The sequence below is a fragment of the Sus scrofa genome, chromosome 12 (assembly GCF_054392235.1).
Source record: "Sus scrofa isolate SSC_HxYL_T2T_F1_AM1 chromosome 12, Sscrofa_HxYL_maternal_Yorkshire_Landrace_v2.0, whole genome shotgun sequence".
In the NCBI taxonomy this organism is placed as follows: Eukaryota; Metazoa; Chordata; class Mammalia; order Artiodactyla; family Suidae; genus Sus; species Sus scrofa.
In genome coordinates this window covers 52,472,258-52,497,829 of record NC_139394.1, presented here as the reverse complement: position 1 = coordinate 52,497,829, position 25,572 = coordinate 52,472,258, and the positions used below count along the sequence as shown (strand labels likewise).

The window sequence follows — 25,572 nt, the reverse complement described above, 5'->3', positions numbered from 1 at the left end:
AAAAAAAAAGAGAGAGAGAGAGATAGACACCAAGAATACCATGAGTCAGGAGTTGCCGTCCCGTTGTGTCACAACGGAAAGGAATCTGACTAGGAACCATGAGGTTGCGGGTTTGATCCCTGGCCTCGATCAGTGGGTTAAGGATATGACATTGCCGTGAGCTGTGGTGTAGGTCACAGACACAGCTTGGATCTGGTGTGGCTGTGGCTGTGGTGTAAGCCAACAGCTGTAGCTCCGATTCAACCCCTAGCCTGGGCACCTCCATATGCCAAGAGTGTGACCTTAAAAAGCAAAAAAAAAGAATACCGTGAGTCTTGTGATATAAACCAACAGTCTGTGCCTCACCCCTGTCCATCTCCAGCTCTGTTCCCTGGTGCTTTCCCTAGACGTTTACCCTCTTGGAAATATAGATGAAAAATGGAGCCGGGCAGGAAGAAAGGACACTGACATTTGTTAAGTTTCTAATATGTGTATCGGGCACCTGGCTAGATGCTTTGACATGCAAGGTGAGTGTGGAAATTTGCTGTTCCCAGACTTCTCGTTTCTGGCTCAGACATTGCTCTGGCCGGAGAGGCCTGTGGATAAATGACTCCCTCACCCCGCAGAGGGAAGGAAGCAGCTACTCCTGTGGTGCCTTAAGCAGAAGGAAGACCTTAGAAGGCCTTCTTTTGACCTGGCTCTGTTTTGGGATCCAAGTTCTTCATAAGTTGCCCCACTCCTGTGTGAGCTAATTGCATTACCTTCGTTTGTAATTCTCAGTGTCTCAATTTCCAAAAGGGTCAGCATCCCCACATCATCCCCGCCATCTGCAGGAAGGAACTTGCTCTGCGAAAGAGCCCTTCCTGGGGACCCAGGCCTGTTAGCATCCTCGTCAGATGTTACTGCGGAGTCTCTCTCCCAGTTCCCCACCAGCTTGCTCAAGGAAGCCTCCAGACTTGAGAGGAAGCGGGTGACCTGGCGCCGTGCAGAAGCAGGATTAAGGTCGTCTTCTCCTCTTCCACACTCAGTGACGTTATGGTCCTTATTGCCACTGGTCTGACGCAACGCGTCCGTCCTCTCCTAGGACTCCCAGCTCACTGTCCAAGGACCACTGTGGCCCAGCCTTAGCTGCAGTGAGAAGGGTTCCAATGGAGCTCTCCTTCCGGGTCAGCACACTGGACTCCAGGCCAGGGCCAGTCCGTCTGAATCACAGCATTCCAGTTGCGCCCCCCCCCTCACCCCCACCAGAGGCTTCTGCAGCCTTTTGCTCATACAAACAAAAATAAATCTCACTACCGGCCTCTGAACTCCACAGCAGCATGCTTCCCCTTCTCCCCAAGCGTCCCATGGCTGCGAGGGGGACTTGGCACTCTCCCCGCCGACATCACTTTTTCACTCCCTGCGCATCCTGTGTCCTTCTCTCACCGTGCGACCCAGAGATCAGAGTGGGACGTGACGGCCGGCACAGGCGCCGTGCACAGCTGCCAGGAATCTGACGGGTAAAATCTGGAAAAGTTGGGAGGGCAAGTGCTAAACACACACACACGCGCACACACACACACACAGCACCACTCAGAGAGGGCCGGAAACACAGACACCCACAGACAAGGGCCTGCGGACGCCCAGTCCTTCCTCGTCTGCCATCCTTTTAAGGGGACTGGGCCCGTCTCATGAGCCAGGGGTGACCCCCCCCAGAGGCCTACCGGTACCCCAAGAGAAGGGGGAACAACCTCATTTAATCTCCTGAGACTCCCGGAGGGCATGTGGGGAACAGGAAGCAGTTGTGTGGTGACTCACTGGGCAGAGCCAGGTTAAGGGAAGTTGTCTGCGGGTGTCCCTGGGACCGGATGGTGGCAGCACAGCTCTGACCACCCTCATCCAGCTTGACCCCACCCACCCCTGGAGAACCAACAAGGCTGCCACCTCCCTAAGAGGCCGTGGCCTCTGTTCACCTTCCTGGCCCTGAGCCACAACTCAGAGGACTCAGACCGTTAGTGCCTCCCTGAACCTTGCACCTAGATTTTTCTTCCGTCCTGTCGTCAGAACACCCAAGTAGGCGCAGCCCCCAGCCTCCCTTGGCCACGTGGCCCAAAGACCCTCCTGCCCACTGCCAGCATTTACGGAAGGAAAGTACTGTAGGTCTTAGGAGCTCACTCTTCCCACAGGGTGAAAGGGGCAGCCAGTTCCGCTTGCTCAGACCTGGCCTCAGCGCTGGAGGGTCATTCCTGGAGGCAGGAAACTGAGATGCAAAGGAGGTCTTTGTGGGCCGGTGCCCCCCCAAGCTCCCCGGCTGGCGACAGTGCCCGTCCTGCCCCTCCTCCCCAGAAAGAGGTTTGGGGGGGCCTCTGATGCTGAGCAAAACGTCCCTGGAGTTCCCATCATGGCTCAGTGGTTAACGAATCCGACCAGAAACCGTGAGGTTGCAGGTTTGATCCCTGGCCTCACTCAGTCCGATTCGACCCCTAGCTTGGGAACCTCCATATGCCGCGGGTGCGGCCCTAAAAAGACGAAAAACAAAAAAAAATAAAAACCCGTGCCTGGCAGCGGAAGGGCTGGCTGGAGAACCTTAAGACCTGGGAGATGAGCGATGGGCGTGCTGAGGAGCAACGGAGGGCCCACTGCCCTGAGTGGGGCTGTTTCCTGTGCTCAGATGCCCACGCCGTCCCAGGGTTCAGTGTCACTACATCTCAATTCAAAGTCAGTTTTTAGAAAATACCCAAGCTGAGTTCAGTGGAACATGTGTCACCTTCTAGCTGGCAGCCCCCTGGAAGGACCAGTGACCCCCTCCCCTGGGAGCGTGGCCACGGCAGCGGTGCTTTCCCCTGAGGAGGTGGGAACAGCGGGGAGACTTTAGGCCCCTGAGCCCCTCAGCCGCGTTTCTCGTGCCTGCCAGCGTCGTGTGCCTTCCACCAGCTGCGGTGGCAGTGGCAGCAACGACTTACTCATAGGGAGAGGTCCCCAGCAGGTCACAGAGGAGCCACCCCCAGCTTTCAAAGGCATGCCCTTTCAGTTTTACTGTCATTGCCAGTGAAACCTGAGCACCTTCCTCACTGACTGTTAGTGGCCAGGGCCCAGCCTGTGGGACCCACCTCAGTTGGCACGCACATCTGCTCCCTCCTCTGTGCTGGCGTCTGTGTCCCTGCAAGCTGATGTGTGGCAGGAAGCCAGGAGAGGGCAGGACAGGGCTGGGACCTGCTTGCCCAGCCTCTTAGGCTCTGTGTACAGGGAGCACGCTGTCTGGGCAGATGCCCACGAGTCAGTTTGCTTCTTGGCCATGGTCCCCAGCAGAGGAAGCAGCACAAGAGTAGCCATGTTCTCTAGTGACAGACGTACCCACGGCCTGTCTGAGAGGGCCGCGGCCACACCAGGCCCTGTCAGAGATTCGGGCTTTCCCAGATGGACATGGAGCTTCCCTGAAAGACGAGAGCATCCATAAGACTAACAAGCACTAGGCCGTGTGCCTTCTGAGGTGGGGTGCCCAGGACACCAGAGCTGCTATGTGAGGCGGGTTTTTAGTGCTGCATGGGGGACCCGCAGACTTTGCTGTGGAAATTCATCTTGCGCTGGTTAACACAGGCCTAGGCTGTCAGACGCCTGATGCCGCAGATATTATTTGCTGTTCCACAGAAGTAAATTGACTTAAGTTAATTTAAAGAAAAACACCAGGTAAATAAGAGTATGTAGATTGTAGATCATGGCAGAGGAGCAGGGATAGAACCCAGAAGGCCGCTGCTTAGGGGACCCCGTGCTGCTCGAGGGGATGGTGGCGACTCTCACCAGTCTGGGTGGTTCCTTTGCAGATCTGTGCATTGGGTCTAATCCATCGCACCATGTGGATGGACTCGGCCACCGAAGGGGACTTACGGGGGGCACTTTGGTGTTGATGATCAGGTGTCAGGGTCACTTCTTTTGTATGGACTCGGAGTTTGTTTCCTTTCTATCTTTCTTTCTTCTCTTTATCCTCTCTTTGTTTGTTTCCTTCAGCTACACCGTGAAGTAAGTTGAAATAACGGATTCCATTTGGGTTATATGTATGTGTATAAAGTGTCTGGATTGACAAGTGCCCCCATATTTGCTGTGTAGATAACATGTTTAGCTGCTTTCGTACCCAGGGAACCTAACTCTCCTTTGTCGATTTTTAGCCTGAGGTCTTAGATTCAGAGACCCGTTGTTTTTACTACCATCAGGGTCCTTTCTCAGTCCCACGCAGGGTTGTGGTCACACCCCGTTCCCCCGAGCCTTTTGGTTAGTGTTGATTTTTGTTGCAGGGCTTCGCCCAGCCCTTGGGCCTGTCCCGGCTGCCCCTCTGGAGGGGGAAGAGGTTCGGCAGCCGCGGCAGGATGCTGACACACCGCGGAGTCAGGGCGCTGGCGCGCCCACCGCTTGCCTGCTCACTCACTGGCTCACTCACCATTCTGTGTCCCTGTAGGCTGTCCTGGAGGACCAGAGTCAGATGAGGCAGATGGAGCTCGAGATCAGACCGTTGTTCCTTGTGCCAGACACCAACGGCTTCATTGACCACCTGGCCAGCCTGGCCCGGCTGCTGGAGAGCAGGAAGTACATCCTGGTGGTGCCCCTCATCGGTGAGTCAGGCCCAAGCAGCCCTGCACGTGCGCAGCAGCCCCTTCTGCACACGTGCCCCACAGCCCGGGGGCCAGGCCAGCAGAACCCCGCTGTGTGTGTAAGACAGGATTTGCAGGGAAGTAGGGAATGCGTGGGGCAAGGAAAATTGTTTAATAATCAAAGCAGTTCAAATTATTATGGCTGATCCATGGCTTAAACTGCTTGAGCAAATGGACTCCTGTGTCCCAGCAACCAGAGGCTGCATGAGCCCAGCCCTTGTTTTTATCCTTATAAAGCTTGCAGTAAAACAGCAAAGCTGGTTCCCGTTATTGGTAAACACTCAGCCCTGGCAGATAACGGCAGTGCTGCTGGGTGGTCTGGCAGGGAGGCTGGGAGGATTTTGAAGTGGTTAGATGCCTTTGGTCTGATTGTCTTGTAGCTTTTCATGATCATTCTGTTGGTTCGAGGTAGCATTCTTCTGGCCAGTGTCACCCTAAGGCCGATGGAAACCCTCCAGAGCAAGCCCTTGGCTCATGCCTGTGGATTGCTGCCACTTGGGCCCTTACCACTGTCTGGTCATTGGTGCTGGTACAGGGTCAGCATCTCGGGACCCAGCTAGCTTGCTTCCCCCCCTCAGGCCAGAAGAGCCCAGGGGACTGTGTAAGGCACCCCTGGTTCTTGGAGCCCTGTGGTGGGTCAGTCTCAGGAGATAACTGATAGAGCTAATATTGCCAAGAGCTGTCCTGTGGAGGGAGAGGGTCGAGGAGGTGATTGGAAGCCCAGGCTTTTCCACTTCCCGTTCTCAGCAGCCACTTGGAGCACATTTGGGAACCCTGTCCTCTGGAAAAGCTGCCAGACTGGCAGTCTGCCTGCCAAGCCACCTCTGACATCCATGCCAAGATGTTCCACTGGGCCTTCCCTCCCAGTCCCCAGTGTCTTAGTGCCAGATGAGGGTGGAAACAAAGGGCAGGAAACATCCGCCCTGCAGAGGCTATAGAGCCCTGGGGGGTTGTGGGAAACACGTTAGCACCACCTGAGAATGTTGGCACTGAAGCAGCCCTCGGCCCGCCTCCGCCCTCCCTGTCTTCCTTCCCCCTCCCCATGTGGCCTGGCCAGAACCTCCTAAACCCAGGCCCTGAGACCCAAGGGAAGGCTTTCTGTTCTTCAGAAGTAGAGCAGCCTGTCTCCCCAAGGCAGAGTGAGACTGTCGGGTGGTGGCCGCTCTCCCTCTGCCCTTTCCGGCTCCCGGGGTTGGGCAGCTCTCCCTGTGCTCGCCTACCCGGAGATTCTCAGGGGAAAGAAAGTGGATTGGTCCCTTAATGCTAGATGGTGAGGAAATGGTACAGCAGAGAGGTTGCTGACATCTCAGGAGCCCCCTAAGTCTTGAGAGGAACCTCACACGCCACCCAGGCCGGCACAGTTCTTGGTCCCCAGCACTGATTGTGCCCTTGCTGTGTGCTCGATCTCCTCGTTCCCAAGGGACCCAGTGAAAGGCAGAGCTGCAGCTCTTGACTTGAAGAGCTTATGGTTGAGGGGGGAAGGCCAGATTCAGTGGGGAGGGAGCAATGTGAGCAAACCCAGAGGAGAAGACCCTGCTGAATAAATAGACCAACCCCCAGGGGCTGGGAGATGCCAGGCCTGTCACGGCATCCAGGCCAGCCTCTTCGAACCGTCCTCAGCTGGGCAGGACCTGACTCTCAGGGCCTGTAGCAGGGCCTCCTGCTGAGTGAGGAGCCCTCGGTGGACTCCTGCCCCGTGCCTAGAGCATTAAGGGTTAAGCTGACAGCCTTCCCTGCTTGGTTCTTCTGCTCTTTAACCTGCTCCGTGCTCCTTAGGCCTGACCCCAGCACCAAGAAGCCCCGCCTGGTGCAGAAGCACAAACAAGCTTCCCCTTTGAAGCCTGTTTAGTTTGGAAGCAGGAAAGCAGATTTTGGGATAGAATACCAGTTTTTCATGTTTGATGTTCTGTTTGCTGTGCCATACACCCATCCACCACTACTCCCCAGCCTCAGCCATACATTGCGTGGATAGTGCAGCCTCAGGTTGCTGAAAGCATGGTTTTGTGTGTGTGTGTGTGTGTGTGTGTGTGTGTGTGTGTGTGTGTGTGTGTGTGTGTGTGTTCCCACAAGGGCCCTTTCCAGAAAGTGTCTCTGAATACCCAGACAGTGAGTGCCAGGCTCACCATGGAACAGCATGCTCATGCCGACTCTGTGAGCCATGAATCACTGCACCGAGGAGAGGCCTCAGACCCCAAACTCTCCCGGAGCCCCCAAGGAGTGCATATTTCCCACTTGACCTCAGGCTTTTGGCTGGAATTTTGGAAAGAATCTTCACCAGAAAATGAAGCCGTGTCCCAGACACATAGGCAGGCAGACACACACACACACGTGCAGCATCAGAGGAGGTGGATGTGCCAAGGGTATGGTTTAGGGGACTAGCAGGATCCTTGCAAGTGAGGCTGCAACCGCTGCTCCCCACCTGGTGAGCTTCTGCATCTGCCGGGGTCAGGCCTAGAACGGCGCCTCTCCTGGACCGCTGTGGTTGGGGGCCCTCGCGGATGAGGGAGAGTGCCTCCTTCCCGCTAGCCGCTACATACCCTTGCCTGTCCGGAGGGACCCTCTCAATTTGGTCCTGTAGCTGAGAGGGGCCAGGTGTCTTCCTCTGAACACAGCAGCTCCAGAAAAATCCCTCTAAGTTCCTCCCAGGAGGGGGACGAGGCCCAGGGGAAGAAGCAGAAAGAGGATAGGATGCCGTGCAAAGTCTGGGACACTTCTTGCCCCCCGAGGTCCCTCAGTCTCCCTGGAAGACTCCCGTGGGGCAGGATGGCCTCTGTGGTCCGGGGAGGGGCTGGCTGGGAAGGCGAGGCTGAGGTGACGAAGCCATGATTGCTAAGGCGGATTCCTTGTGGGACTGTGTCTTGTCAGTGATCAATGAGCTGGACGGCCTGGCCAAGGGGCAGGAGACAGACCACCGCGCTGGGGGCTATGCCCGTGTGGTACAGGAAAAGGCCCGGAAGTCCATTGAGTTCCTCGAGCGGCGATTTGAGAGCCGGGACTCTTGCCTGCGGGCCTTGACCAGCCGTGGCAATGAACTTGAATCCATCGCCTTCCGCAGTGAAGACATCACTGGCCAGCTGGTGAGACCCACAGCAAAGAGGGAGCACCTGTAGCCAGCCCTCAGAACAGGGTCTCCGGGAGGGAGGGGCTAAAGGAAGGCCAGTAACTTGAGAGCCGAGGCGGTAGCCACCACTGAGACCCATGAGGGTCTCAGATCACCCTTGGCACAGTTGAACCTGGCCAAGCAGGGCCAGGGCATGAATGGGAGGGACACTGGGATGCGGCCTTCCCCAGGACCCCAGAGGCAGAATATACCAGTGCCTCCTGCCACAGCGCCCCCTCCTGCCCAGTGGCACCTGTCCTGTCTTCCTCCAGGGTAACAACGATGACTTGATCCTCTCCTGCTGCCTCCACTACTGCAAAGACAAGGCTAAGGACTTCATGCCCACCAACAAAGGTACAGCTTCGCCTCTGCCCCGGGACCATCCGTTCCCCTCCCCACCCCGACCTGGTGTCCTCAGCCCTGGGGAGTTTCCTTCCACTGACTCTGGCCTGGGAAGCTTAAGGAATCAAGAATCCGGCCCTGTAACAAGCCCGAGGCCAGCCCCGTTTCCTCCCTCCTGGAAGGCAGACCTCCCTGTCACAGCTCCCCCAGCCCCAGGCGGACCCTCAGCCAACCAGGGATGGGCCTAGCCCAGGAAGCTGGGCTCTGGGCAGCGAGCTTTCCCACTCCGCGTGCATCCATTTCCTTTCTTGGGTCCTCAGTGAGCTCTCTGACAGCAAGAATGTCTTTATGATTCAGTGTAGCTTATTCTGGCCATCGTCTCCTGAGCCCAGCCCTCTGCCGCCCTGAGGACAGTCCCCAGTGGTCTCTGGGGCCCACCTCCCCGTTCTTGGCCATGCTCACCCCCTCGGTTCATCTGTGAATGTTTGCCCTGTATCAGGACTAGAGTGGAAGCCCCTCCCCAGCTAGCAGCGGGCCTTGCCTTCCTGACTCTGATTGTGTGACCTAGCACTTTGGAAGCAGGTGAGAGCTTGCAACCTGAGCCCTCGGCCCAGGTTTCAAGACCCTCTTGATGAGCAGAATCCCATGTTGGGGCCAGAGGCTCTCTTCCAGGTGCTCGAGCACCTCACCCTCAACCCAGAACTGTCTCTCCTCAGAGGCAGCCCCTCGGCCCCTCAGAAGCAGCCAGGCTTGGGTGTTTTCTGCCCCTGGCTCCCAGGATGCTGACGCTGCTTCTTTGGGAAGGAACTCCTAGGACCTCCTAGCTCAGCGTCATCGGCAGAGCTGATAATTCCCACCATTTGGCCTCTGTCTATGGATATGGAGCCTCTTGGCATTTGCTCTTCCTTGTTGTCGCCCGTCTCCTGTCTCTGCTCATCTCCCTAGCCCTGGCTTCCAGGTTGGCCTGGGGATTGTCTTCGGCCCAGCCCTCCGCCCCCCCACTTCCGTGCAGCCCCTCACTGCTGCCCAAGTCTCTGTACCTGAGGCTGTCGTGAGCCCACATGGCTTGCATGTACTGGCCCTCCGGAGCATCCGAGTGGTAAAAGGGAGTCCCGGCTGAGCGCAGCCGAGGAGGTTGGGCTCTGCTCCCAGGCCGCTTCCTAGAGGGGCACCTTCTGAGGAGGAGGAGGAGGCAGGATTGCAGGAGGCCTTGTTGGGAAGTATGGTTCAGATACTGCCGTGGCCCCACCCAGACCCAGAGCTGTTCTTTCTTAGCAGAGACACATTTTGGCTTTGGCCTTACGCGTCTCCCCACCCACCCCACCCCCACTTCACCCCAAACAGCCTACGGGAACCCATTGCCATCCTGGGGACCGCCCCTATCAGAATTACATCAGCAACGGCTGGTGTAATCAAACCCCATTTGTCAGTGTGAATTCTTAGCAGATTAACTTGTCAGATTCACAGAGAAACCATCACCAAATGTTTATGTGTAAACGATGTTGAATTTTAAAATCATGTGGATTATGGCGGATGGGGCCTGACAAGATGACAGTCTCTGGTTTCTAACAAAGTGAAGTTACCAGTGTCAAAACAGAGGATGTTTATTGTTAAAAATGTCTCCAAGTATCCACAGAAACCCCTGCAGACCCCTGCCAGCAGTGCCGGGCCTTGGTTGGCTGACCTAAGGCCTGGGACTCGGCTGGTCTGAGTCCCAGGGTAGGATCAGTGGGGCTGCAGAGACTCCGGCGGCCAGTGGGAGCCCACACGGTCCGCACAGCACCCCCCACCCCACGGGGCGGCCGAGCGCTCTCAGAGCATCTCCTCTGCCCGCCGCCCTCGCCCCGCACCTCCCACCACACCCTCCTTCCGCCTCGGCCCTTCTCTCACCACCTCGACCCCGCAAGCCTCTCCCTCTTCCTCTGAACTCCTCCAGTTCTCAGCTTCATCGCCTGGAGCTGGCCAGCCTGAAGCTGCTCAGGTCTGACATGGACGTTTGCAACCCCCCCAGCCCCCCCAGCCCCCCCAGCCGCGGTCAGTAAGCCCCGCAGGACATTTCCTGTGCCCCACTGGCTGCTGGGCCTCTGTCAGGAAACACCCAACCTGGGACTGAGGCGCGGACGTGCCACCCAAGGGGCCTGGCAGGGGGTGGGGATGTCGCTTGTGTGCATATTTGGCCCCAGTTTTTAAATTCTCCCCAATACCTTATTAAAAGGTTCGAGAATCAGGGGGAAAGAGGTGGGGAAAGACATCCTGCTAAAAAAAAAGTCATCTAAATAGAACGAAGGCTATCTGTTTGTGCTCATAGAGAAAGAAAGATCTTTAAATTTCGAATGACGTACAGCCAGCATGATTGTAATGGTATAGCGGGGAAAAGCTTATATAACAAGTATATAAACCTGTAAATGCGCATAAGGAGATGTGGAAACATACACGGCCCCACCCTGGGCGACAACACAGAGCGACTACGTGAGGGAGAGGCCAGGGAGGATGATGCGACTTTGCCTTTCCTTTTTCTGAACTTTGGAGCTAATTTTTACCAGAGACCTGGGTTACTTTTATGCAATCCAGGGCATCTTTGGGCGCTAGCGTCAGAGCCGCCTTGGCTGGGCTCTGCCAGGACCCTCGCCCTCTCCTCAGAGCTCCCTGTGCTGATGCCTCTCCTCACACCCTGGGCGCCTGGATACACTGTGTCTTGAATCTTCTACCTCTGAATACCTAAGGCGTCGACCTGCTGGCCGCGGGGGCGGGGGCGGGGGCAGGAGAAGAGCATTGTGAGTCCGGGACTGGCCATGCGGTCAGGAGGGCTGCTGCGCCTCCCTCGGCTCCGAGTCCTGAGGAGAGGGGTCCGCAGAGGCTGGGGGGGTCGGACGGCTCTCAGGGCGTGAGGCGGCAGGGGCCTGTGCTGGAGGCGGGGGCCCAGAGCAGAAGGCCGGCCATGGCGGGGCCGAGGGAAAGGACCTGCGGCAGGGCCAGAAAATGGCTGGCCTCGAGGCCCCAGGACCGCTTTCCCTCCAGGAGGGCAGAGGGCGCCAGGGCCGCTGCCTCTGCCCTCGGTGAAGTCCCTCTGCTCTCTCTGCCAACAGAGGAGCCAATCCGGCTGCTGCGGGAGGTGGTGCTGTTGACCGATGACCGGAACCTGCGTGTGAAAGCGCTGACCAGGAATGTGCCTGTGCGGGACATCCCGGCCTTCCTCACGTGGGCCCAGGTGGGCTGAGGGGGCTGCAGTGGGGCCCGCCCCTACGGAACCATTCCTGAGAGGCCACCAGGCGCCCAGTGTAGCACAGAAGATGCCCACGTGCCTGAGCCACCAATCCACCCAGACAATAAACCATCCTCTTCCAACCCACGCCGTGGCCGTGCTGTGGGGGAGCTGCTCCTCACAGAGCCCCTCCCAAGGGTCGGGCGGAAGCTGCCGGGACCCTCCTGGGCTGCCGGATTTAGCAGGGAGGTGGCTAGCTGCAGTAACCGCAGGCAGGTGAGCCGGGAAGCCGCCCATGCTCGGCCTCTCTCCCTCCCCCTGTCCAGGTCCGGGGCTGAGGGAAGGCCTTCCTAGCCCGGGACTCGGCCGCTTTCTCAGCTGGAGGTGGGGCAGGGGGTAGGGTTCCCATCGGATGCAGGCGAAGTCATGGGTCCCTCTCATCTTCTTCAGAACCCCTGTCCTGGGGGTGTCGAGCAGGTTTTGCTCTTGCCCTAAAAGTAGTGCCCAGGGTGTGTCTCTCCCCCTGAGGCCTGGATTTCCCCCCGAGACCCCAGCTGGGTTCTGAACACCATGTCCTAAACCGCAGCCCTCGGCCCCCACGTCTCCTACCCACCTCACCCCCAGCCCACACACCCATCCTGCTTCCTGCTGCTCCTCTCCCTGCCCTCGCCAGTCTGGGCCCATTGTACTTAGCTTCTTGTGTTCCCCTCAGTGGGTCCTGGGTCTGCAGGGCGGGGACATCTGCTCTCAAGCCCATGCTTCCTGGGTGGCCTTTCCCTGCTCCCTTTCCCCTCACCGGCCTTCCTTTTGCTCTCGTTCCCCCTTCGCAAACCGTCCTCAGACTCTTCTCGATTCGCCCTCCCGCTCTCCCTCCTCAGTCATCCATCCCCCTCGGCCTCCTTTCTCCTTGACCCCTCAGCCTCCAGGCCCCTCAGTTCCTTTCCATGGGGCTTCTCTCTCTCAGTCCTCCTCCTGCGAGACCTGTGGCAGGAGCCTAGTAAAGCCTCCCTGCCCTTGACCATCTTCCCCAGGCCTCTGTGCTCTGAGAAACCTTCAGGCTGGTCCAGTCCAGCCTGAGGGTGGAGTGGGCCAGTGCCTGGGAAGAGCATCGCTTAGCCTGGAGTTTGCACCGTTTCTAGCTTTGCCCTAGGACGACCGGACACAGGGAGGGGCCCTTTGGCCTTGGAGTTTTGGGGGTTGCCTCCTTAGCTGGCACCTGTGTTCAAAGCCTCCTTCCTACTGGGAATGCGTTCTCTCGACCCAGGGACAGGGATGAGGGGAACTTCGGGGAGGTTAGCGTTTGGAGGAGGAGCCCAGAGTAAATTTCGATGGGACCAGTGGGGGACTGCCCCAGAGCCTCCTCTCTGTCCATGCAGAGGCTGGAAGCAAGGCTGTGCTCTCCCTGAAGCCCAAGATTACGCCAGAAGGAGGGGGAACTGTGCAGGAGAGCCGAGGCCAGTGACTGACTTGGGGGGAGTGTAAGTCCCCCAGGGCCTCAGAAGACTGGGGGCTCTTTGGGATACAGGCTTCCCAGCTTCTCCTTTGAGATCCTCTCCCCTGGATGAGGGCTGATGACCGGGTCGGGCGGAGCGCGGGGCGGGGGGGGGGAACCCCATCTCTTTTCTGTCCCATTGGCAGCACTGCTCTTGTTTCCTTAATAAATTTTTAGTTATGAACATGCCTGACCTCTTGCTGATCTGTCTCTGGGACTGGGGAGGGAAGGTCCGAGCCTCCCCACCTGTATGAGAGCGCTGCTTCTGGCCCCTGCACCCATCCCAGTGCCGCCGCCCCCCTCTTCCCCAGCTCCTTGTGCAGGGCGAAGAGAGCTGCTAGGTCCGGGGTCCTTGGTTACTGCTTTATTGCTGTTTGGTTCGAGTATAGAAAATGGAAGCGGCTCTGGAAGAGCCTGTGTACAAGGTAGGAAATAATACAAACGAGGAGGAGGGAGCTAAAGAGACCACGTTCCAGCCCAGCCCAGCCTGGGCTCGGGGTGGGGGGCCACCCGGGGCGCATGCAATAAATATGGTCCGGGGCCCCAGGGAAGGGAGGAGGGACCACCGCGAGAGTGGTGGGAGACTGGGTAGGCCAGGGCCGCCTCAGCCCTCTGACTCCAGAGGGAGGGAAGGGTTGGCCCTGGGGCTAGTGCCACTTGTGCAAAATGAGGAACTTCACATTATCAGTCCCGGGGCGGGCGGGGGGCGGGGGCGGGGGGGCCCTCCGGCCGGCTCAGTCCCCTCCCCGCTCCCCAGCTCTGCCCGACGCTCCGACCCCAGCAGGGAGATTCACAGTGAGAATGGGTGTAGTCGCAAGGGCCGGAGGTAGGGCTGGGAGCGCCCCAACAGTGACACCCCTCCCCCCAAGAGCAGCACGGAGCCGAGGGAGGGGGCCAACGAACCACAGGAAGAGGCGGAGAAGGGCCAGGGGTCTCCTTTGGTCAAAGCTGATATCAAAAATATAAATCTCCCGTCCCCCATCCCACCCCCGTCCCGGGGTTTCCCCCCACCCCCACCCCGGGCTAAGGCACAAAGCAGTGAGGCCAGGTGAGGCCGCAGCGAGGTGTGGCCGTCGCCCCTGCGGCGACGCTGCCGCTGCTACGAGAGTCGTCCGGGCGCGGGGTGCCTGCCTGCCTGCCTGCCTGCCTGCCTGCCTGCTGGTGGCCGCCGCCGCCGCTCCCTGGGGGCGCGGACCCGGGCCGCGCGGCGGCGGCGGCGGCGGCGGCGACAAGGCGGGCGGACGAGAGGCGCTCTAGGTGGGGGAGAAACGGTCGATGGTCCGGCCGTCGGGGCCGGCGGCCAGGTGCGCGCCCTGGCTCAGTACCTCCGCCGCCTTGTCGGGGCTGAGGCCCAGCTCCGCTGTGAACTTGGCGAGCGGGTAGAGGCTCTCGAGCGCCACCTTCGGGTCGTGCAGGAAGTGCGTGGTCTGGGCCAGCAGCTCGGCCGCGGCCGCCTTGTCCTGCTGCTTCAGGCTCAGCTGTTCAGCCGTGAGGCGCGCCACCGCAAAGACGCCCTCGGGGAAGTCGAGCTTGCCCTTGCCGTCGGGGCCGGGGACGCCGGGGAGCGCCCCCAGGCCCGCCAGCGCCCCGGCCGCTCCCGCCGCGCCACCCACGGCGTGCATTTTCATGTGGCTGATGAGGTTGCGTTGCTGGGCGAACTTGCCACCGCACACCTGGCATTCGTAGGGCTTCTCGCCGGAGTGGATGCGCATGTGCTCGGTGAGGCGGTACTGACGCGTGAAGCGCATGCCGCACGCGTCGCACGCGAAGGGCTTGAGGCCCAGGTGGCTGCGCATGTGGCGCGTCATGGTCCCGCGCTGCGTGAACTTCTTCCCGCAGATGGTGCACGGATAGGGCCGGGTCAGCCAGTGCGTCTTCTCGTGCTGCCGTAGCGTGGCCGGGTCTTTGTAGCTTTTGTCGCACGACGCGCAGCGGTACGGCCGCAGCAGCTCACCCAAGCCCCCCGGAGCCCCCGCGACTTTGTCCCCACTGCCTCCAAAAGGGGGCCCGAGGCCGGCGGCCCCCGCAGCCACCTCGGCCGCTTCGGCCCTGCCGTACAGCGCCGCCTCCTCCTCCTCCACGTGCGCCTCCACGTGCGCGTTCAGCTGCTCCGAGCTGGGGAAGCCCTTTCCGCAAGGGATGCACACGTACAGGTTGTCACCGAAGCTCTCGGGCTCGCCGTAGGCCAGGTGCGGGCACGGGTAGCCCTCGAGGTGGCCCGCGGGCGGGCTCGGGTCCTCGCTGCTGCCCGTCTCCTCGCTGCTGCTCTTGTAGTCGTCGCCGTCGCCGCCTGCGCCAGGCCCGTCCAGGCTGCCGGGGTAACGCGGCGGCGGCGCCAGGCCGAGCGGGGGCCCCCCGGGCGAGGCGGCCGGGTCCCCGCCGCGCTCCTCGCAACGCTCGCTGGGGGAGCCGCGCTCGCGGCCCAGGTCGTCGCCGTAGCTGCCCAGGCCTGGCTCGTGCTTCATCCAGCGATAGAGGAGGCTGGGCCCGTCGGGGCGGCCGGGGGGCTCGGGTCCCGGGCTGCCACTGCCGCGGAACGGGTCCGGAGGCGGTCCGGCCTCCTCCAGCTTCTGGAAGGGCAGCGGCGGCAGCGGTGGAAGGGCGAGCGGCGGCTCCTTGTAGGCTGCGGGGCCGGCGCTGGGAGGGCTGTCTGGGCGCGGGGGCAGTTCGCGCTCGCCCGGCGGCCGCTCGGGGGGCGCGGAGCCCGGCGGGCTTTTCTTGGACAGGTCCAGGCCACAGAGCGGGGAGCAGCGGCGCTCGGGGGCGCACAGCGCGGCGGCCGGGCCGGGGCCCGAGGCGTACAGCTCGGCGCAGTGCGTGTTCACCGCGGCCTCGGGGCCCGACGGCGGCTCGGCGGTGGGCGGCGGCGGAGGCCCGGCCGGGGACGAGTAGCAGGTCTGGATGACGGGCGTGGCGGCCCGCAGGCCCCGGCCCGGCCTCCCGTAGGGCGCGTAGCCGCCGCCGCCGCCGCCGCCGCCCCGCAGGTGGCAGTACTTGCCGTGGCGCTTGAGGCGCTTCTTGCACAGCGCCACGAGGTCGGGGATTTGCAGGTAGCTGGCGGCGGCCAGCACGGCGCCCAGGCTCGGCTCGGCCCCCGGAGCCACCGCCGCCGCCGCCGCGGCCTCTGCGCCGTCAGCCAGACGGCCGGTGTAGATGAAGTCCAGCACCAGGCGGAACACGGCCGGGCTCACCATGTCATGATCCAGGTTGAGCAGGTTGTCATGCACCACCAGGGACTTGAGGTAGGCGCTGCTGGCCGCCAGCACATTCTTGTGCGCGCGGAAGAGGGCGTTCTGCACCACGATGATCACGTCGCACAAGAAGCCCTTGGTGCGCTGGTTGTTGAGCTGCAGCAGCAGCTGCCTCGAGTGGCCGGGAGCCTCCATCGTGTCCAGCATCGTCTGCCCAGCACAATCTCCTGCAGGGACACACACCGGCCGGGTCAGAGCCGCAGCCAGCCCTCGCCGCCTGCACCCAGCCCGGCGCTTCTCCCCTCCACTTCCCCTTCCCCTCAGCTGGGCAGGGGCATCGAGCACCGCGGCCTGGGCGCTGGCGGAGGATCCGCGGCCTCTGGGAGTGGGAGCCTGGGCCGGCCGGCCCGGACCAGGAGAAGGAGTCGAGACTGGCTGGTGGAGAAGAGGCCAGGCTGGCCTGCGCCCCCGGGCCCGGATGCCGCCAGGCGCACGGCCTGGGTTCTGGGGGCTTCTGAGGAGAAAGCTGTTGGTGCGAAGTCACCCTTTGGGAAACAGTTACCCGATTTGAGGAAAATGTCCGCTTCAGGAAAAGTCATTCAAGGCCGAGAAGTTTGCCCAAGTGGGATATAAGGGAGCCGCGTAAAAAAGCGCCTCCCGCCTCGGGAGAAGTTGCCCCAGTTGGGGAAGTGGTCCGTAGGAGGGGAGCGCGGTGCCCGTCGTGGCGCCGCCCTGGCCGGGGGCTGTCAGGCCCTCTCCGTTGGGCCCCGGGCGGCGGCCGGCGCGCGGGGAGCGGAGGCAGCGGCTGCCGTGGCGGGCAGAGCACGAAGGCCGGCCCGGCGCGGGGAGGGCGTTATATCGGGGCAGGAGGCTGAGGCAGGAAGCAGGTGGGGGGGAGGGGGGAGCCACGCAGCTCCCAGGGGAGGGAGGGGGCAGCGCCCCGGGCGGGCACGGCGCACAGCCGGCTGCGGCCCTGACCCTGGCTGCGCCCCACCCGCGTCCCGGCCCTGGCCTCGGCCTCCTCTCTGCATTCGCCGGCCCGGCGCCTCCCTCCGCAGCTCCCCTCGGCCCCTTCTCCACGGGAACTCCGCCGCCCCAAACTTGGGGAAAAGTTTCCCAACTTCGGGCTGGCCGGGAGGAGCGCGCCAGGCCCCGTGCCTCGGTCGCAGCTTTTCCTCTCGGCCCCCAATTTCGGCAGAGCCAGGCGCTGCCGGGCCTGAACCGAGCCCAGAACTCCCCGGCCGTCCGCTGCCCGCCCGACCCTTCTCCCCGCCTGGCCCGCAGGGCCTCGCGGCCCGTTACCTGAGGCCGCAGCCCAGCCGGGCTTCCCTCCCGGCGGCGGTGGCAGCTCCTTGCCGGCGCCCCACCCGCCCCGCTGCCAGGCGCCGCGCTGTGCCAGGGCAGCGCCCCTGCCAGCCCCGCCCGCCAGCTCCCCTTCCCTTCCCCTCGCCTCTGCAACCCATGTGCGGGCAGAGCCGGGCCCGGGCCGCTGACCCCGCCATGAACCCGGCGCAGAGTAGCGTCCCGGCGGTCCTGAGTTCTCTAGGAGCGACACCCGGAGCCCTGAACGCCAGCCGCGTTGGGGCGCCCGCGCCGGAGGATGCGCCCGAGGCGGCCAGCGCGCGAGGACCGGGCGTGTCCGGGTCCCCTGTCCCTCCCGGTCCCCAGCCCGAGGACCCACCTGGGGGGCATGTCGGAAGCCCCGGGCCCGGCTGCCGGCGGATCCAGGGGGGACGTGGCTGCGCTGCGCTGCCCTCCGCCCTCCGGGCCCCCGGTCGGTCTGTCCTGCTGGTCCGTCCTCCCCGCGTCCTGGTCGCGTCTCAGCCCCGCTGCTCTTTCCGCACACTCTTATCTGGAGCGGCCCGGGCCGGCAGGCGCCGCTGCAGCTATGGCGCCACCTCGCGGCGAGACTTGGCGCGGCACAGCCGCGACCTCCCTCCTGCGCACCTGGGCTGGAGGATCGCAGATGCAGGGCTGGCGGAGGCGGGGGCGGGGGGGGGCTGTTCGCAGGTTCAGCCTCCCAGATGTGCCCATCTGGAGACCCAAGCCTCGGACCTGCGAGCCCCACAAGCCTCGGGATTTTGAGCTGAATGATCCCATGTACATATTTCTAAATTCTCAAATTGCCCCAATTCAGAGAAGTCTTGCCCACAAGGAGGAGACTCTGGTGAAAGTAGATGGTGTAAGAGAGGTTCCGAAAATCCTAAGGAAGAAAAAGATAGACAAGATAGTAGGGTACCCCCTAGATATTCCTGGGTGGGACTGTCCGTTTGTACCCACCCACCCCCTCAACACACCCTCCCTCACTCAACCCTGTGGGTATGGTATGCACAGAATAAACCCATCTGCACCCAGATCCTCTCTAGGCATTGACACTCGAAGGCGCTCATGTTTGCATACACACCTGCCCCCTTACGAAGTCCCGGCTTTCTGGCATACTCAGGGGGCTGCCATGTAGAGCCCTCTGTGACCTGGGCAGAAGTGGTACCCAAACAGTGCACGCTGAACTTGCATATCTCTGGAGGGACCCCAGGATGTGTGACAGGGGAACGGCTGGACAGAGCCTCTTGGGTGGTCCCGCAGAAGAGACCTAAGCTCCCAGATACCCTGTGCGAGCCATTTTTGAGGTACGCGCAACGGTCTTACAGCAGGGCCTGGAGCCCAGGATCCCCCGCAGGGTCCTGCACCCCCAAGTGAAGGCCCATTTCCTGCAGGTGACGCCCCTTCTAGGAGGGAGGGGACCCCTGCACTGGTGAGCGGGCAGTGGCACAGCTACTCCGGAAGTGTACCGCGCCGCCCCGCCATCACGCCAGGCCTGAAGCCAACGCCTGCGTGGCTGAGTGGATCTCCTCAACCCACGCTCCGCCTCCTCCCCGCACCTCCTGACCCCCGCCCACACGTGGAGGGTGGGAGTGGGTTCCGAGAAAGCCTGCAGCTTTTGATTGGCTGTGCCTCCCTCAGCCGCGGCGCACGAGAAGATGGGGCGCAGAGTTACCATAGTAACCGATGAGGTTCGCCCAGATCGCGTCTCTCCGAGGCCTTGGAGAGCTTAGCAACCGTGCAGGACCGCTGGGCGGTGGGGACGGCGCTCGCCGCACCCCCGCGCTGCCCTCCGCCCCCACGCCCCCGCCAGAGGTAGTGGCTGAGTCATTCATTGAAGAGCCGCCCGCGCGGTCGCTCGCAGTCCCAGACAGACACCAAGGTCTCGGGCGCCCCCCAGAGGCTCCCTTTCCTATACAGGCAACTACATGGCCTTGGGACCAGGCGGCGGCTCCTGGTCCCCAAAGGTTATTTTGACCCCCACTGCTTCCTGAGTCTGCCCTCACCCTGTTTCCACTCCTTGTTCTGGGTCTATCTTATCCCAGTCCTCTGCTCCGACTCCCCCACAACCCTGCTCCGGGGTCCTAAGGAAGTATGAGTTTCCAGGAATGAAAATGGGCTCCGGAGCTGTCAGCTTCTACGGGAGATGGACCTCGACATCTCTCTCTTTTTTTTTTTTTGTCTTTTTAGGGCCCCACCCGCGGCATACGGAGCTTCCCAGGCTAGGGTTCCAACTGGAGCGGTAGCTGCCAGCCTACACCACAGCTCACAGCAACACCAGATCCTTAACCCACTGAGTGAGGCCAGGGATGGAACCTGCGTCCTCAAGGATACTAGTCAAATTCGTTTCGGATGAGCCACAATGGGAACTCCGGACCTAGACATTTTGCCGGAGGGATGTGCTATGCACTGAGGTGGAAAGTGTATGGAGAACTGCTGGGAGGCAGGAAGGTGCCTGAGAAGTGCTCTTAGATCTGGGCTTCTGTGGATGAATAGAAGTTCTCTCCCCAGCAGGAAGGCATTACTGGAGAAGAGAAGCAGCTGGACAAAGGATGGAAGTGAAAAATGGAATTCTAGGAGGCTAGACCCCAAAGGGTATGCAGGACCTCTTTGATCCCATTTCTGCTGTAATCTTTTATCTCCCTGATGGGGCCAGATCCTAGCCCTGCGAGGGTCCACTCAACCCCCTCTCTTGTTTAGTGGAGTCTGTCCACTGAGGCCCCACCCCAGGGTCCCCTGTGCCCAAAGCTATTTTCTTCAACAGTTCCCAGATTCCTATTCCCCGGGTTAATTCACTGCCCCAGCCCCTCCCCTCAAGCTGTCTTTACATCAGAACTGCCCCAGCCTAGCTGCCCTCCTGTGGACTTCACACTTCTTGACCTTTCCTTCCCTCCCTATTGCCACTGCCCTGGCCTGGTGTTGGACCCTTCCCACCCACCCCCCACCCTGATCTAGCTCCTTTCTCTGAACGCACTCCCCTTCCCCGTTTAAAACTTTCTTCAATTGCTCAATTGATGGAGCTAGGCTGGGCCAGGATCATTCTTTTCCCTGGCTCTTGTCCAGAACGATGCCCGCCCCCCCCACGGCATGGGCTCTTGCTGCCAATTCTGACCTCTGGGAACTTTTTTTTTTTTTTTTTTGGTCTTTTTAGGGTCTCACCCGTGGCATATGGAGGTTCCCAAGCTAAGGGTCAAATCACAACTGTAACTGCTGGCCTACACCACAGTCACAGAAACTCAGTACCCAAGCCGTGTTTGCAGCCTACACCACAGCTCACAGCAACGCATGATCCTTAACCCACTGAGCAAGGCCAGGGATTGAACCTGAGTCCTCATGGATGCTAGTCGTGTTCGTTAACTGCTGAGCCACGACGGGAACTCTAACCTTCAGGAACTCCTCCGGCAAGTGGTCTCTGCCCTGGTACCCCCTGGAGACTCTTCTCTGCTAAGCTGCTGAGCCCTTGGTCTCCTTGCTCATTATCACCCCCATATGAGTTCTGCCACTGTCTATCAGTCCACAAATGGATCCTAAACGCAGTTTGCTGCACGCCAGGCTCTGAGACTGGCCCTGTGGACCAGCTTTCCTCTCCTCCACCTGCTGAGGCTTCCTCTTCCAGTCTCCCCTTTCTCCTGCCACCTTTTCCCCAAATCCCCCACAGAGGACCCGCTTGCTCTTTTCTGGGGAGTCCAAGCCACCCTCTCAACTTTTCTGCCTTCCCTTGGGTCTCCAGATCCTTTCTGGTACCTGGACCCACACTGGGCCTTTCCTTCCAGGTTCAGCCTCCTTCTACAGTCTTCCAGACCCATGGGCTCCTCTTCCTCATGTCCCCGACTTTGAGGAACTAAATGCTGCCCTAGGCCCCTCTGAAGGTCCAGTTTCCTCTCTTGCTCCCCCCTCCCCGATGACCACTCCGCAGTGGGCTTGCGGCGTATAAGGCCGCTGAGGGTTATCTTGTGACGTCACAGGGCCGTCGAGTCCAGGAACTGAGGAGTGGGAATAGGGGCTACTGGATGAGGACCTTGGAAGGCCAGGCGGGGGTGGGGTTGCGCCCTCAAGTGTCCCAGAGCGAATAAACAATCCCCCCTCCCCGCAGAGTTCCCCCGCCGGCCCCCAGCCCGCAGTTCCGGAAAGTTAACCCCTTATAGACCGCTACGGGGGGCGCGGGCTCCCCCACCCGGTTCCTGCTTCCGCGCTCCCTCCTCTCCCTCCCAGCTCACCGTCGCCTCGGTCCCCACCCCCACCCCCCCGCCTCGCCACTATAAATAGCCCCTCTTCCCGTTTCCTAAATTCCCTGCTGACGTCGGCAACGCGTCAGTGTGTAGGAGCCGCGGCCGCATGAATGAGCCGCCGCACGAGTACTACGCGCGCCTATAAAAGCCGCCGCGCCAGCCTGGCTGCGGGAGGCGAGCGGGCGCGGGCGCAACACAGCCGACAGGTAAGTGGGACTGATCGACCGACGGGCGACAGATGGACCGATGCACGGACATAGACTGGAGGGCAAGGAGGAGACCGGCAGGCTGAAGGTTGGAGGGCCCCTACGGGTGGGGTTGGGGACAAGGTGGAGGGGACGTGGGTCCCTTAGCAGCTGCTGGAGCCAGAGCCAGAGGCGTACACAGAACCCTGAGCAGCACCTGCCTGAGCCCAGATGGAGACGCAGCCACTTCGGAGGAGCATCGAACAGAGGACGGACCTCAGAGACCCCGCGGCTTTTCCTGGGAGCTCCTGCGCCATCCTCCCAGGAAAGTGGGACGAAGGTGCTGGCGCTCCAGGAGACGCGCCCCCTCCTCCCCACCCCGCAGCGCGGTGACTCAGCCTCGCTGGCCCGGGTCTGCTGAGCTAGGGCGCCGGCGAAGAACAGACGCCCACCTGCCCCCTGCCCGGCCACAGCTCTCTCCCGACCCCCTTCCCCTCATTCAGCGTGGGCGCCCCCGCCGCGCCCCGTCGGGCTGGTCCCTCTGCGCCCCCGACTTCCCGCCTCTGTGCGCTAGGAGCTGTCCTCTCAGGACCAGGCGGGGGCGGGGTCTTGGCCGGACAGCCCCGCCCCACCCCCATCGACCTCCATCCACCCACCCCCGCCGCCGCCGGAAGTGCCTCTCCACAGGGACATCCTTGACGTCACAGGGTTTTGACGTCAAGAGCCGCGTGCCTGTCCGCGAGCTCTGGGGCGGAAAGAGGCCTGGAAACGCGGGGGAGGAAGAGCAGTGGCGCCCCCAGCTGCGGGAGATGGAGCCACCACGCCCGGGCAGCGCGCCGGCACCTTGGCTCTAGACTGCTTACTGCCCGGGCCGCCCTCAGTAACAGTCTCCAGTCACGGCCACCGACGCCTGGCCCCGCCCCAGGACCGCGGACCCGGCCACCAGCCGCGCCCCCGGCCCATCAGTCCCCCAGGGTCCCTCAGCCCCGCGCTTGCTACCCGCGCCGCCGCTGTCCGCGGTGCTGATCCAAGGCCGGCACCTACAATGGGCCATCCCGTCCCCTGTCCCCAGGGGCTGCTGAGGGGCGGGCTGCCCACAGGCACATCGCACAGCCCCAGGAGCCAGCGCCCAGTCCCTGCCGAGCACGCAGCCCCCTGCCCGCGCCGCCGCCCCCCACCCCCACCCCCACCCCGCGGTCCTGACGTCAGCCTGACTAGAGCTGCCGCCCTGGTGCCGTCAGCAGCGCGCGCCCCGCCCCCGCGTCTCCAGGGCAACCGTGGCTTTCGATTGTTACTGTGGGAACCGGAGGTAACAGTCTACAGCCATGGTCGCCCCGCAGCACGCCCACGCGCCGCGCCGCGCAGCACGCCGCCAGCCCGGGATGGGGGAGATGCCTAGCAGGAGGAAGCGGAGGCGGCGAGTCGAGAGCCGATGTGCCTGCGGGGGTGGCGGGAGGTTCGGTGCAGGGAGGCGGTCTACTCCCGGGTCTGACTGCCGGGCGTCCACTGAAGCAAAGAAGCAAGAACAGTCTGCAGAGAATGCCTGCCTGTCCGCCTCAGTGACCGTCCGGTCCTCCCAGCCGAGGTACTGCAGCCAAGGGATGGCGAGAGAAGGGGTAGTCCTGGGATTTGGGTTCTTTTTATATCCTCGTGGGAGGGAGGCTGCTGGGACCTGGGAAAATGTTTGCTTCCTGGGGACCGAAGAGGGTAGACGGTGGAGTTTACCTAAATGCGCCGGGACCTTATTCTTCCAGGAACCCCTAGCTGAGTAGGCAGAGGGTAACCCTTGAACCCATTTCCTGATGGAAGCACAGCCTCCTCTCACTCCTCTTCCCTCTCTTTCTCCCTCTGAGGCTTGAAGGATAAGAAGGGTCCCCAACCCTCAGGAAGTCAATGGGATTGTAAAGTTAATCTGTCCCTAAACCACTGTCTGAACTATCACGGTCCTCATCTCAATCTATTTCTAGGTACTGAATTCCAGTTAGACACAGTGTCTCAAATTAGCCCTAAGAGAAAGAGTAAATATCAGAGAGGCTGAAGTCCTGTTGTTCCTGTGAAGAATAAGCAATGACTTCTTCAAAAACGTTCTCTGTCACCTGTCACCATCATTACCCACTGCAGGGGCTGACTACTGGATATTAGGTCCCTGGACAGTGTTGGGAATTGTTAATACCACCCAGCCCTGCCACCCATTTAATCCAATTTTTCTTTACTTCCCATACGCCCTCCTTCTCAGAACTACTTCTAAAGCAGTTGTTGCTGGTTTCCCAGCTGATCAACGCCCACATTGTCTTTCTCCTACCCAAGGACACCGAGGTCTTAGATTAAAATGCACTTGATTCTGGAATCCAGTGGACATCTGTGGGCGGACTGTAGTCTGTGAAGGTGGGAGTACTGCCCTGCGAAGCAGAGGTCCAACCTGGCTTCATCATCAGCTGGTTATTAGGAGGCCATGTTGTCTCTGAGCCTTCTGTAAAATGAGACGAGAATCCCTTCTTTTCAGCAGGCCTGTTGTGAAGATGAGATAAGATCATGTAAGTAAAAACCTTTGAAAACTGCAGAATGCTATTTTGTTCTTACGTATTCTCTTAGGCTACTATGTCCTAGTAAGGGGGTGGAGGGTGGTACTGGGGAGACCCCAGCTCTGGGCACTTAGAATGGAAACAGGAGGAGTTCCCGTTGTGGCGCAGTGGTTAACGAATCCGACTAGGAACCATGAGGTTGCGGGTTCGGTCCCTGTCCTTGCTCAGTGGGTTAACGATCCGGCGTTGCCGTGAGCTGTGGTGTAGGTTGCAGACGCGGCTCGGATCCCGCGTTGCTGTGGCTCTGGCGTAGGCCGGTGGCTACAGCTCCGATTGGACCCCTAGCCTGGGAACCTCCATATGCCGCGAGAGCGGCCCAAGAAATAGCAAAAAGACAAAAAAAAAAAAAAAAAAAAAAAAAAAAGAATGGAAACAGGAGAAGGGGGCACATCTCTCTGAGCAGAAGCTCAGGAACTGGGGCTGTTGAGGGTTCTTTGCTAAGGGATTCTCTCTCCGAGGAGCTTTAGGAACTAAGGTGGAGTGAGAGGTAGAAAAGAGAAATGGTAGGGATGTTTTGAAAAGAAGTGACAAAGTGTTTGGCAGTTTGAACCCATCTGGAGAAGGTTGTCGTGGGGGTCAGGGGGCAGAGGACTGACTGTACAACGTTAAGACTTTTTCAATATCTTGGGAATCATTTAGGGCATCACACTGCTAACCTATTTTATGGATTAGAAAAGTGAGGCCCACCCAGGACAAGTAGTTCAGCGGTAATGAATGGTGGCCCTCTGCTCATCTTCTATGAAGCAGCAGAGAAAACCATGTCTAGTAAGGGTCCAGAATTTTGAGTTCTTGGATCTGAATTCAACTTTGGGTAAGTTACTTAGCCTCTCTGTTCCTGTTTGCTCAGTTGTAGAATTAGATTAATAATAGTATCTACCTCAAGAAGTTGTGAGATTAAACTAGGTAACTTTAAAGCTTCTGCTTAGCACGTCTGGCATAGTTAGCACTCAATAAATGGTCTTCCTTTTCCTATTCTCCAGAACTTAATCTCCTTAGCTGAACATGTTAGACCAATGGTTCTTAAGTGGAGAGCCTGTTCCCTCCTTAGTGGAGTATATGAGAATCACACTTTACCAGAGACTTGCAACTACTCTCTACAGCAGTGGTTTTCAAGTATTTAATGCATGAGAATAACCAGAGATTGTCAAAATGCAGATTCCTGGAGTTCCTGCTGTGACACAGAAGGCTAAGAACCCAACTGCAATGGCTTGGGTAGCCCTGGGGGTGAGGGTTCGATCCTGACAGGGAACTTCAGTATACCACTGGAGCAGCCATAAGAAATGCACTCAGTAGGTCTGGAGTTGGCCCCAGGAATCCAAGTTTTGTGG

General features: G+C 60.4%; 3 protein-coding genes, 1 long non-coding RNA gene and 2 other non-coding genes across 11 annotated transcripts in view; 4 read left to right on the top strand and 2 right to left on the bottom strand.

Annotated features, from left to right (window-relative positions):
• SMG6 (SMG6 nonsense mediated mRNA decay factor) overlaps positions 1 to 12,923 on the top strand; it is a 214,180-nt gene extending 201,257 nt beyond the window's left edge. For all 5 annotated transcript variants that reach the window (XR_014821495.1, XM_021067586.2, XM_021067587.2 and 2 more), the window contains exons 16-19: positions 4,409 to 4,562; positions 7,467 to 7,678; positions 7,974 to 8,055; positions 11,130 to 12,923. Coding sequence is in view for 4 of the 5 variants with exons in the window: in XM_021067586.2 (XP_020923245.1) it covers positions 4,409 to 4,562; positions 7,467 to 7,678; positions 7,974 to 8,055; positions 11,130 to 11,260 (579 nt within the window). In the remaining variant the exon portion in view is untranslated. The remainder of the gene's footprint in view (positions 1 to 4,408; positions 4,563 to 7,466; positions 7,679 to 7,973; positions 8,056 to 11,129) is intronic.
• Positions 450 to 8,901, bottom strand: LOC146398311 (uncharacterized). The gene is made up of 2 exons (XR_014821699.1): positions 3,069 to 8,901; positions 450 to 1,485 (listed from the first exon to the last, which is right to left on the bottom strand). It is a non-coding gene; the product is annotated as an uncharacterized LOC146398311 (long non-coding RNA).
• Positions 12,924 to 13,086: 163 nt separating the features above from the next.
• HIC1 (HIC ZBTB transcriptional repressor 1) lies at positions 13,087 to 17,750 on the bottom strand. 2 transcript variants are annotated; one of them, XM_005669112.4, is made up of 2 exons: positions 17,610 to 17,750; positions 13,087 to 16,155 (listed from the first exon to the last, which is right to left on the bottom strand). In XM_005669112.4, the coding sequence occupies exon 2, from the start codon at positions 16,133 to 16,135 to the stop codon at positions 13,991 to 13,993; it is 2,145 nt and encodes a 714-aa protein (XP_005669169.2). In that variant the 5' UTR covers positions 16,136 to 16,155; positions 17,610 to 17,750; the 3' UTR covers positions 13,087 to 13,990. The 2 variants fall into 2 exon arrangements, with proteins under 2 accessions (XP_005669169.2, XP_003131872.2); XM_003131824.5 differs by lacking the exon at positions 17,610 to 17,750 and adding an exon at positions 16,491 to 16,758.
• Positions 17,751 to 21,587: 3,837 nt separating this feature from the next.
• LOC146398310 (uncharacterized) lies at positions 21,588 to 24,222 on the top strand. The gene is made up of 4 exons (XM_084983012.1): positions 21,588 to 21,683; positions 21,894 to 22,002; positions 22,385 to 23,247; positions 23,970 to 24,222. Exons 1-3 carry the CDS (start codon positions 21,588 to 21,590, stop codon positions 23,059 to 23,061), a joined length of 882 nt encoding a protein of 293 aa, XP_084839138.1. The 3' UTR covers positions 23,062 to 23,247; positions 23,970 to 24,222.
• On the top strand, positions 22,494 to 22,575 carry MIR212 (microRNA mir-212). The gene has a single exon (NR_128427.1). It is a non-coding gene; the product is annotated as a microRNA mir-212 (primary transcript).
• Positions 22,927 to 23,004, top strand: MIR132 (microRNA mir-132). The gene has a single exon (NR_128416.1). It is a non-coding gene; the product is annotated as a microRNA mir-132 (primary transcript).
• Positions 24,223 to 25,572: the final 1,350 nt, after the last annotated feature.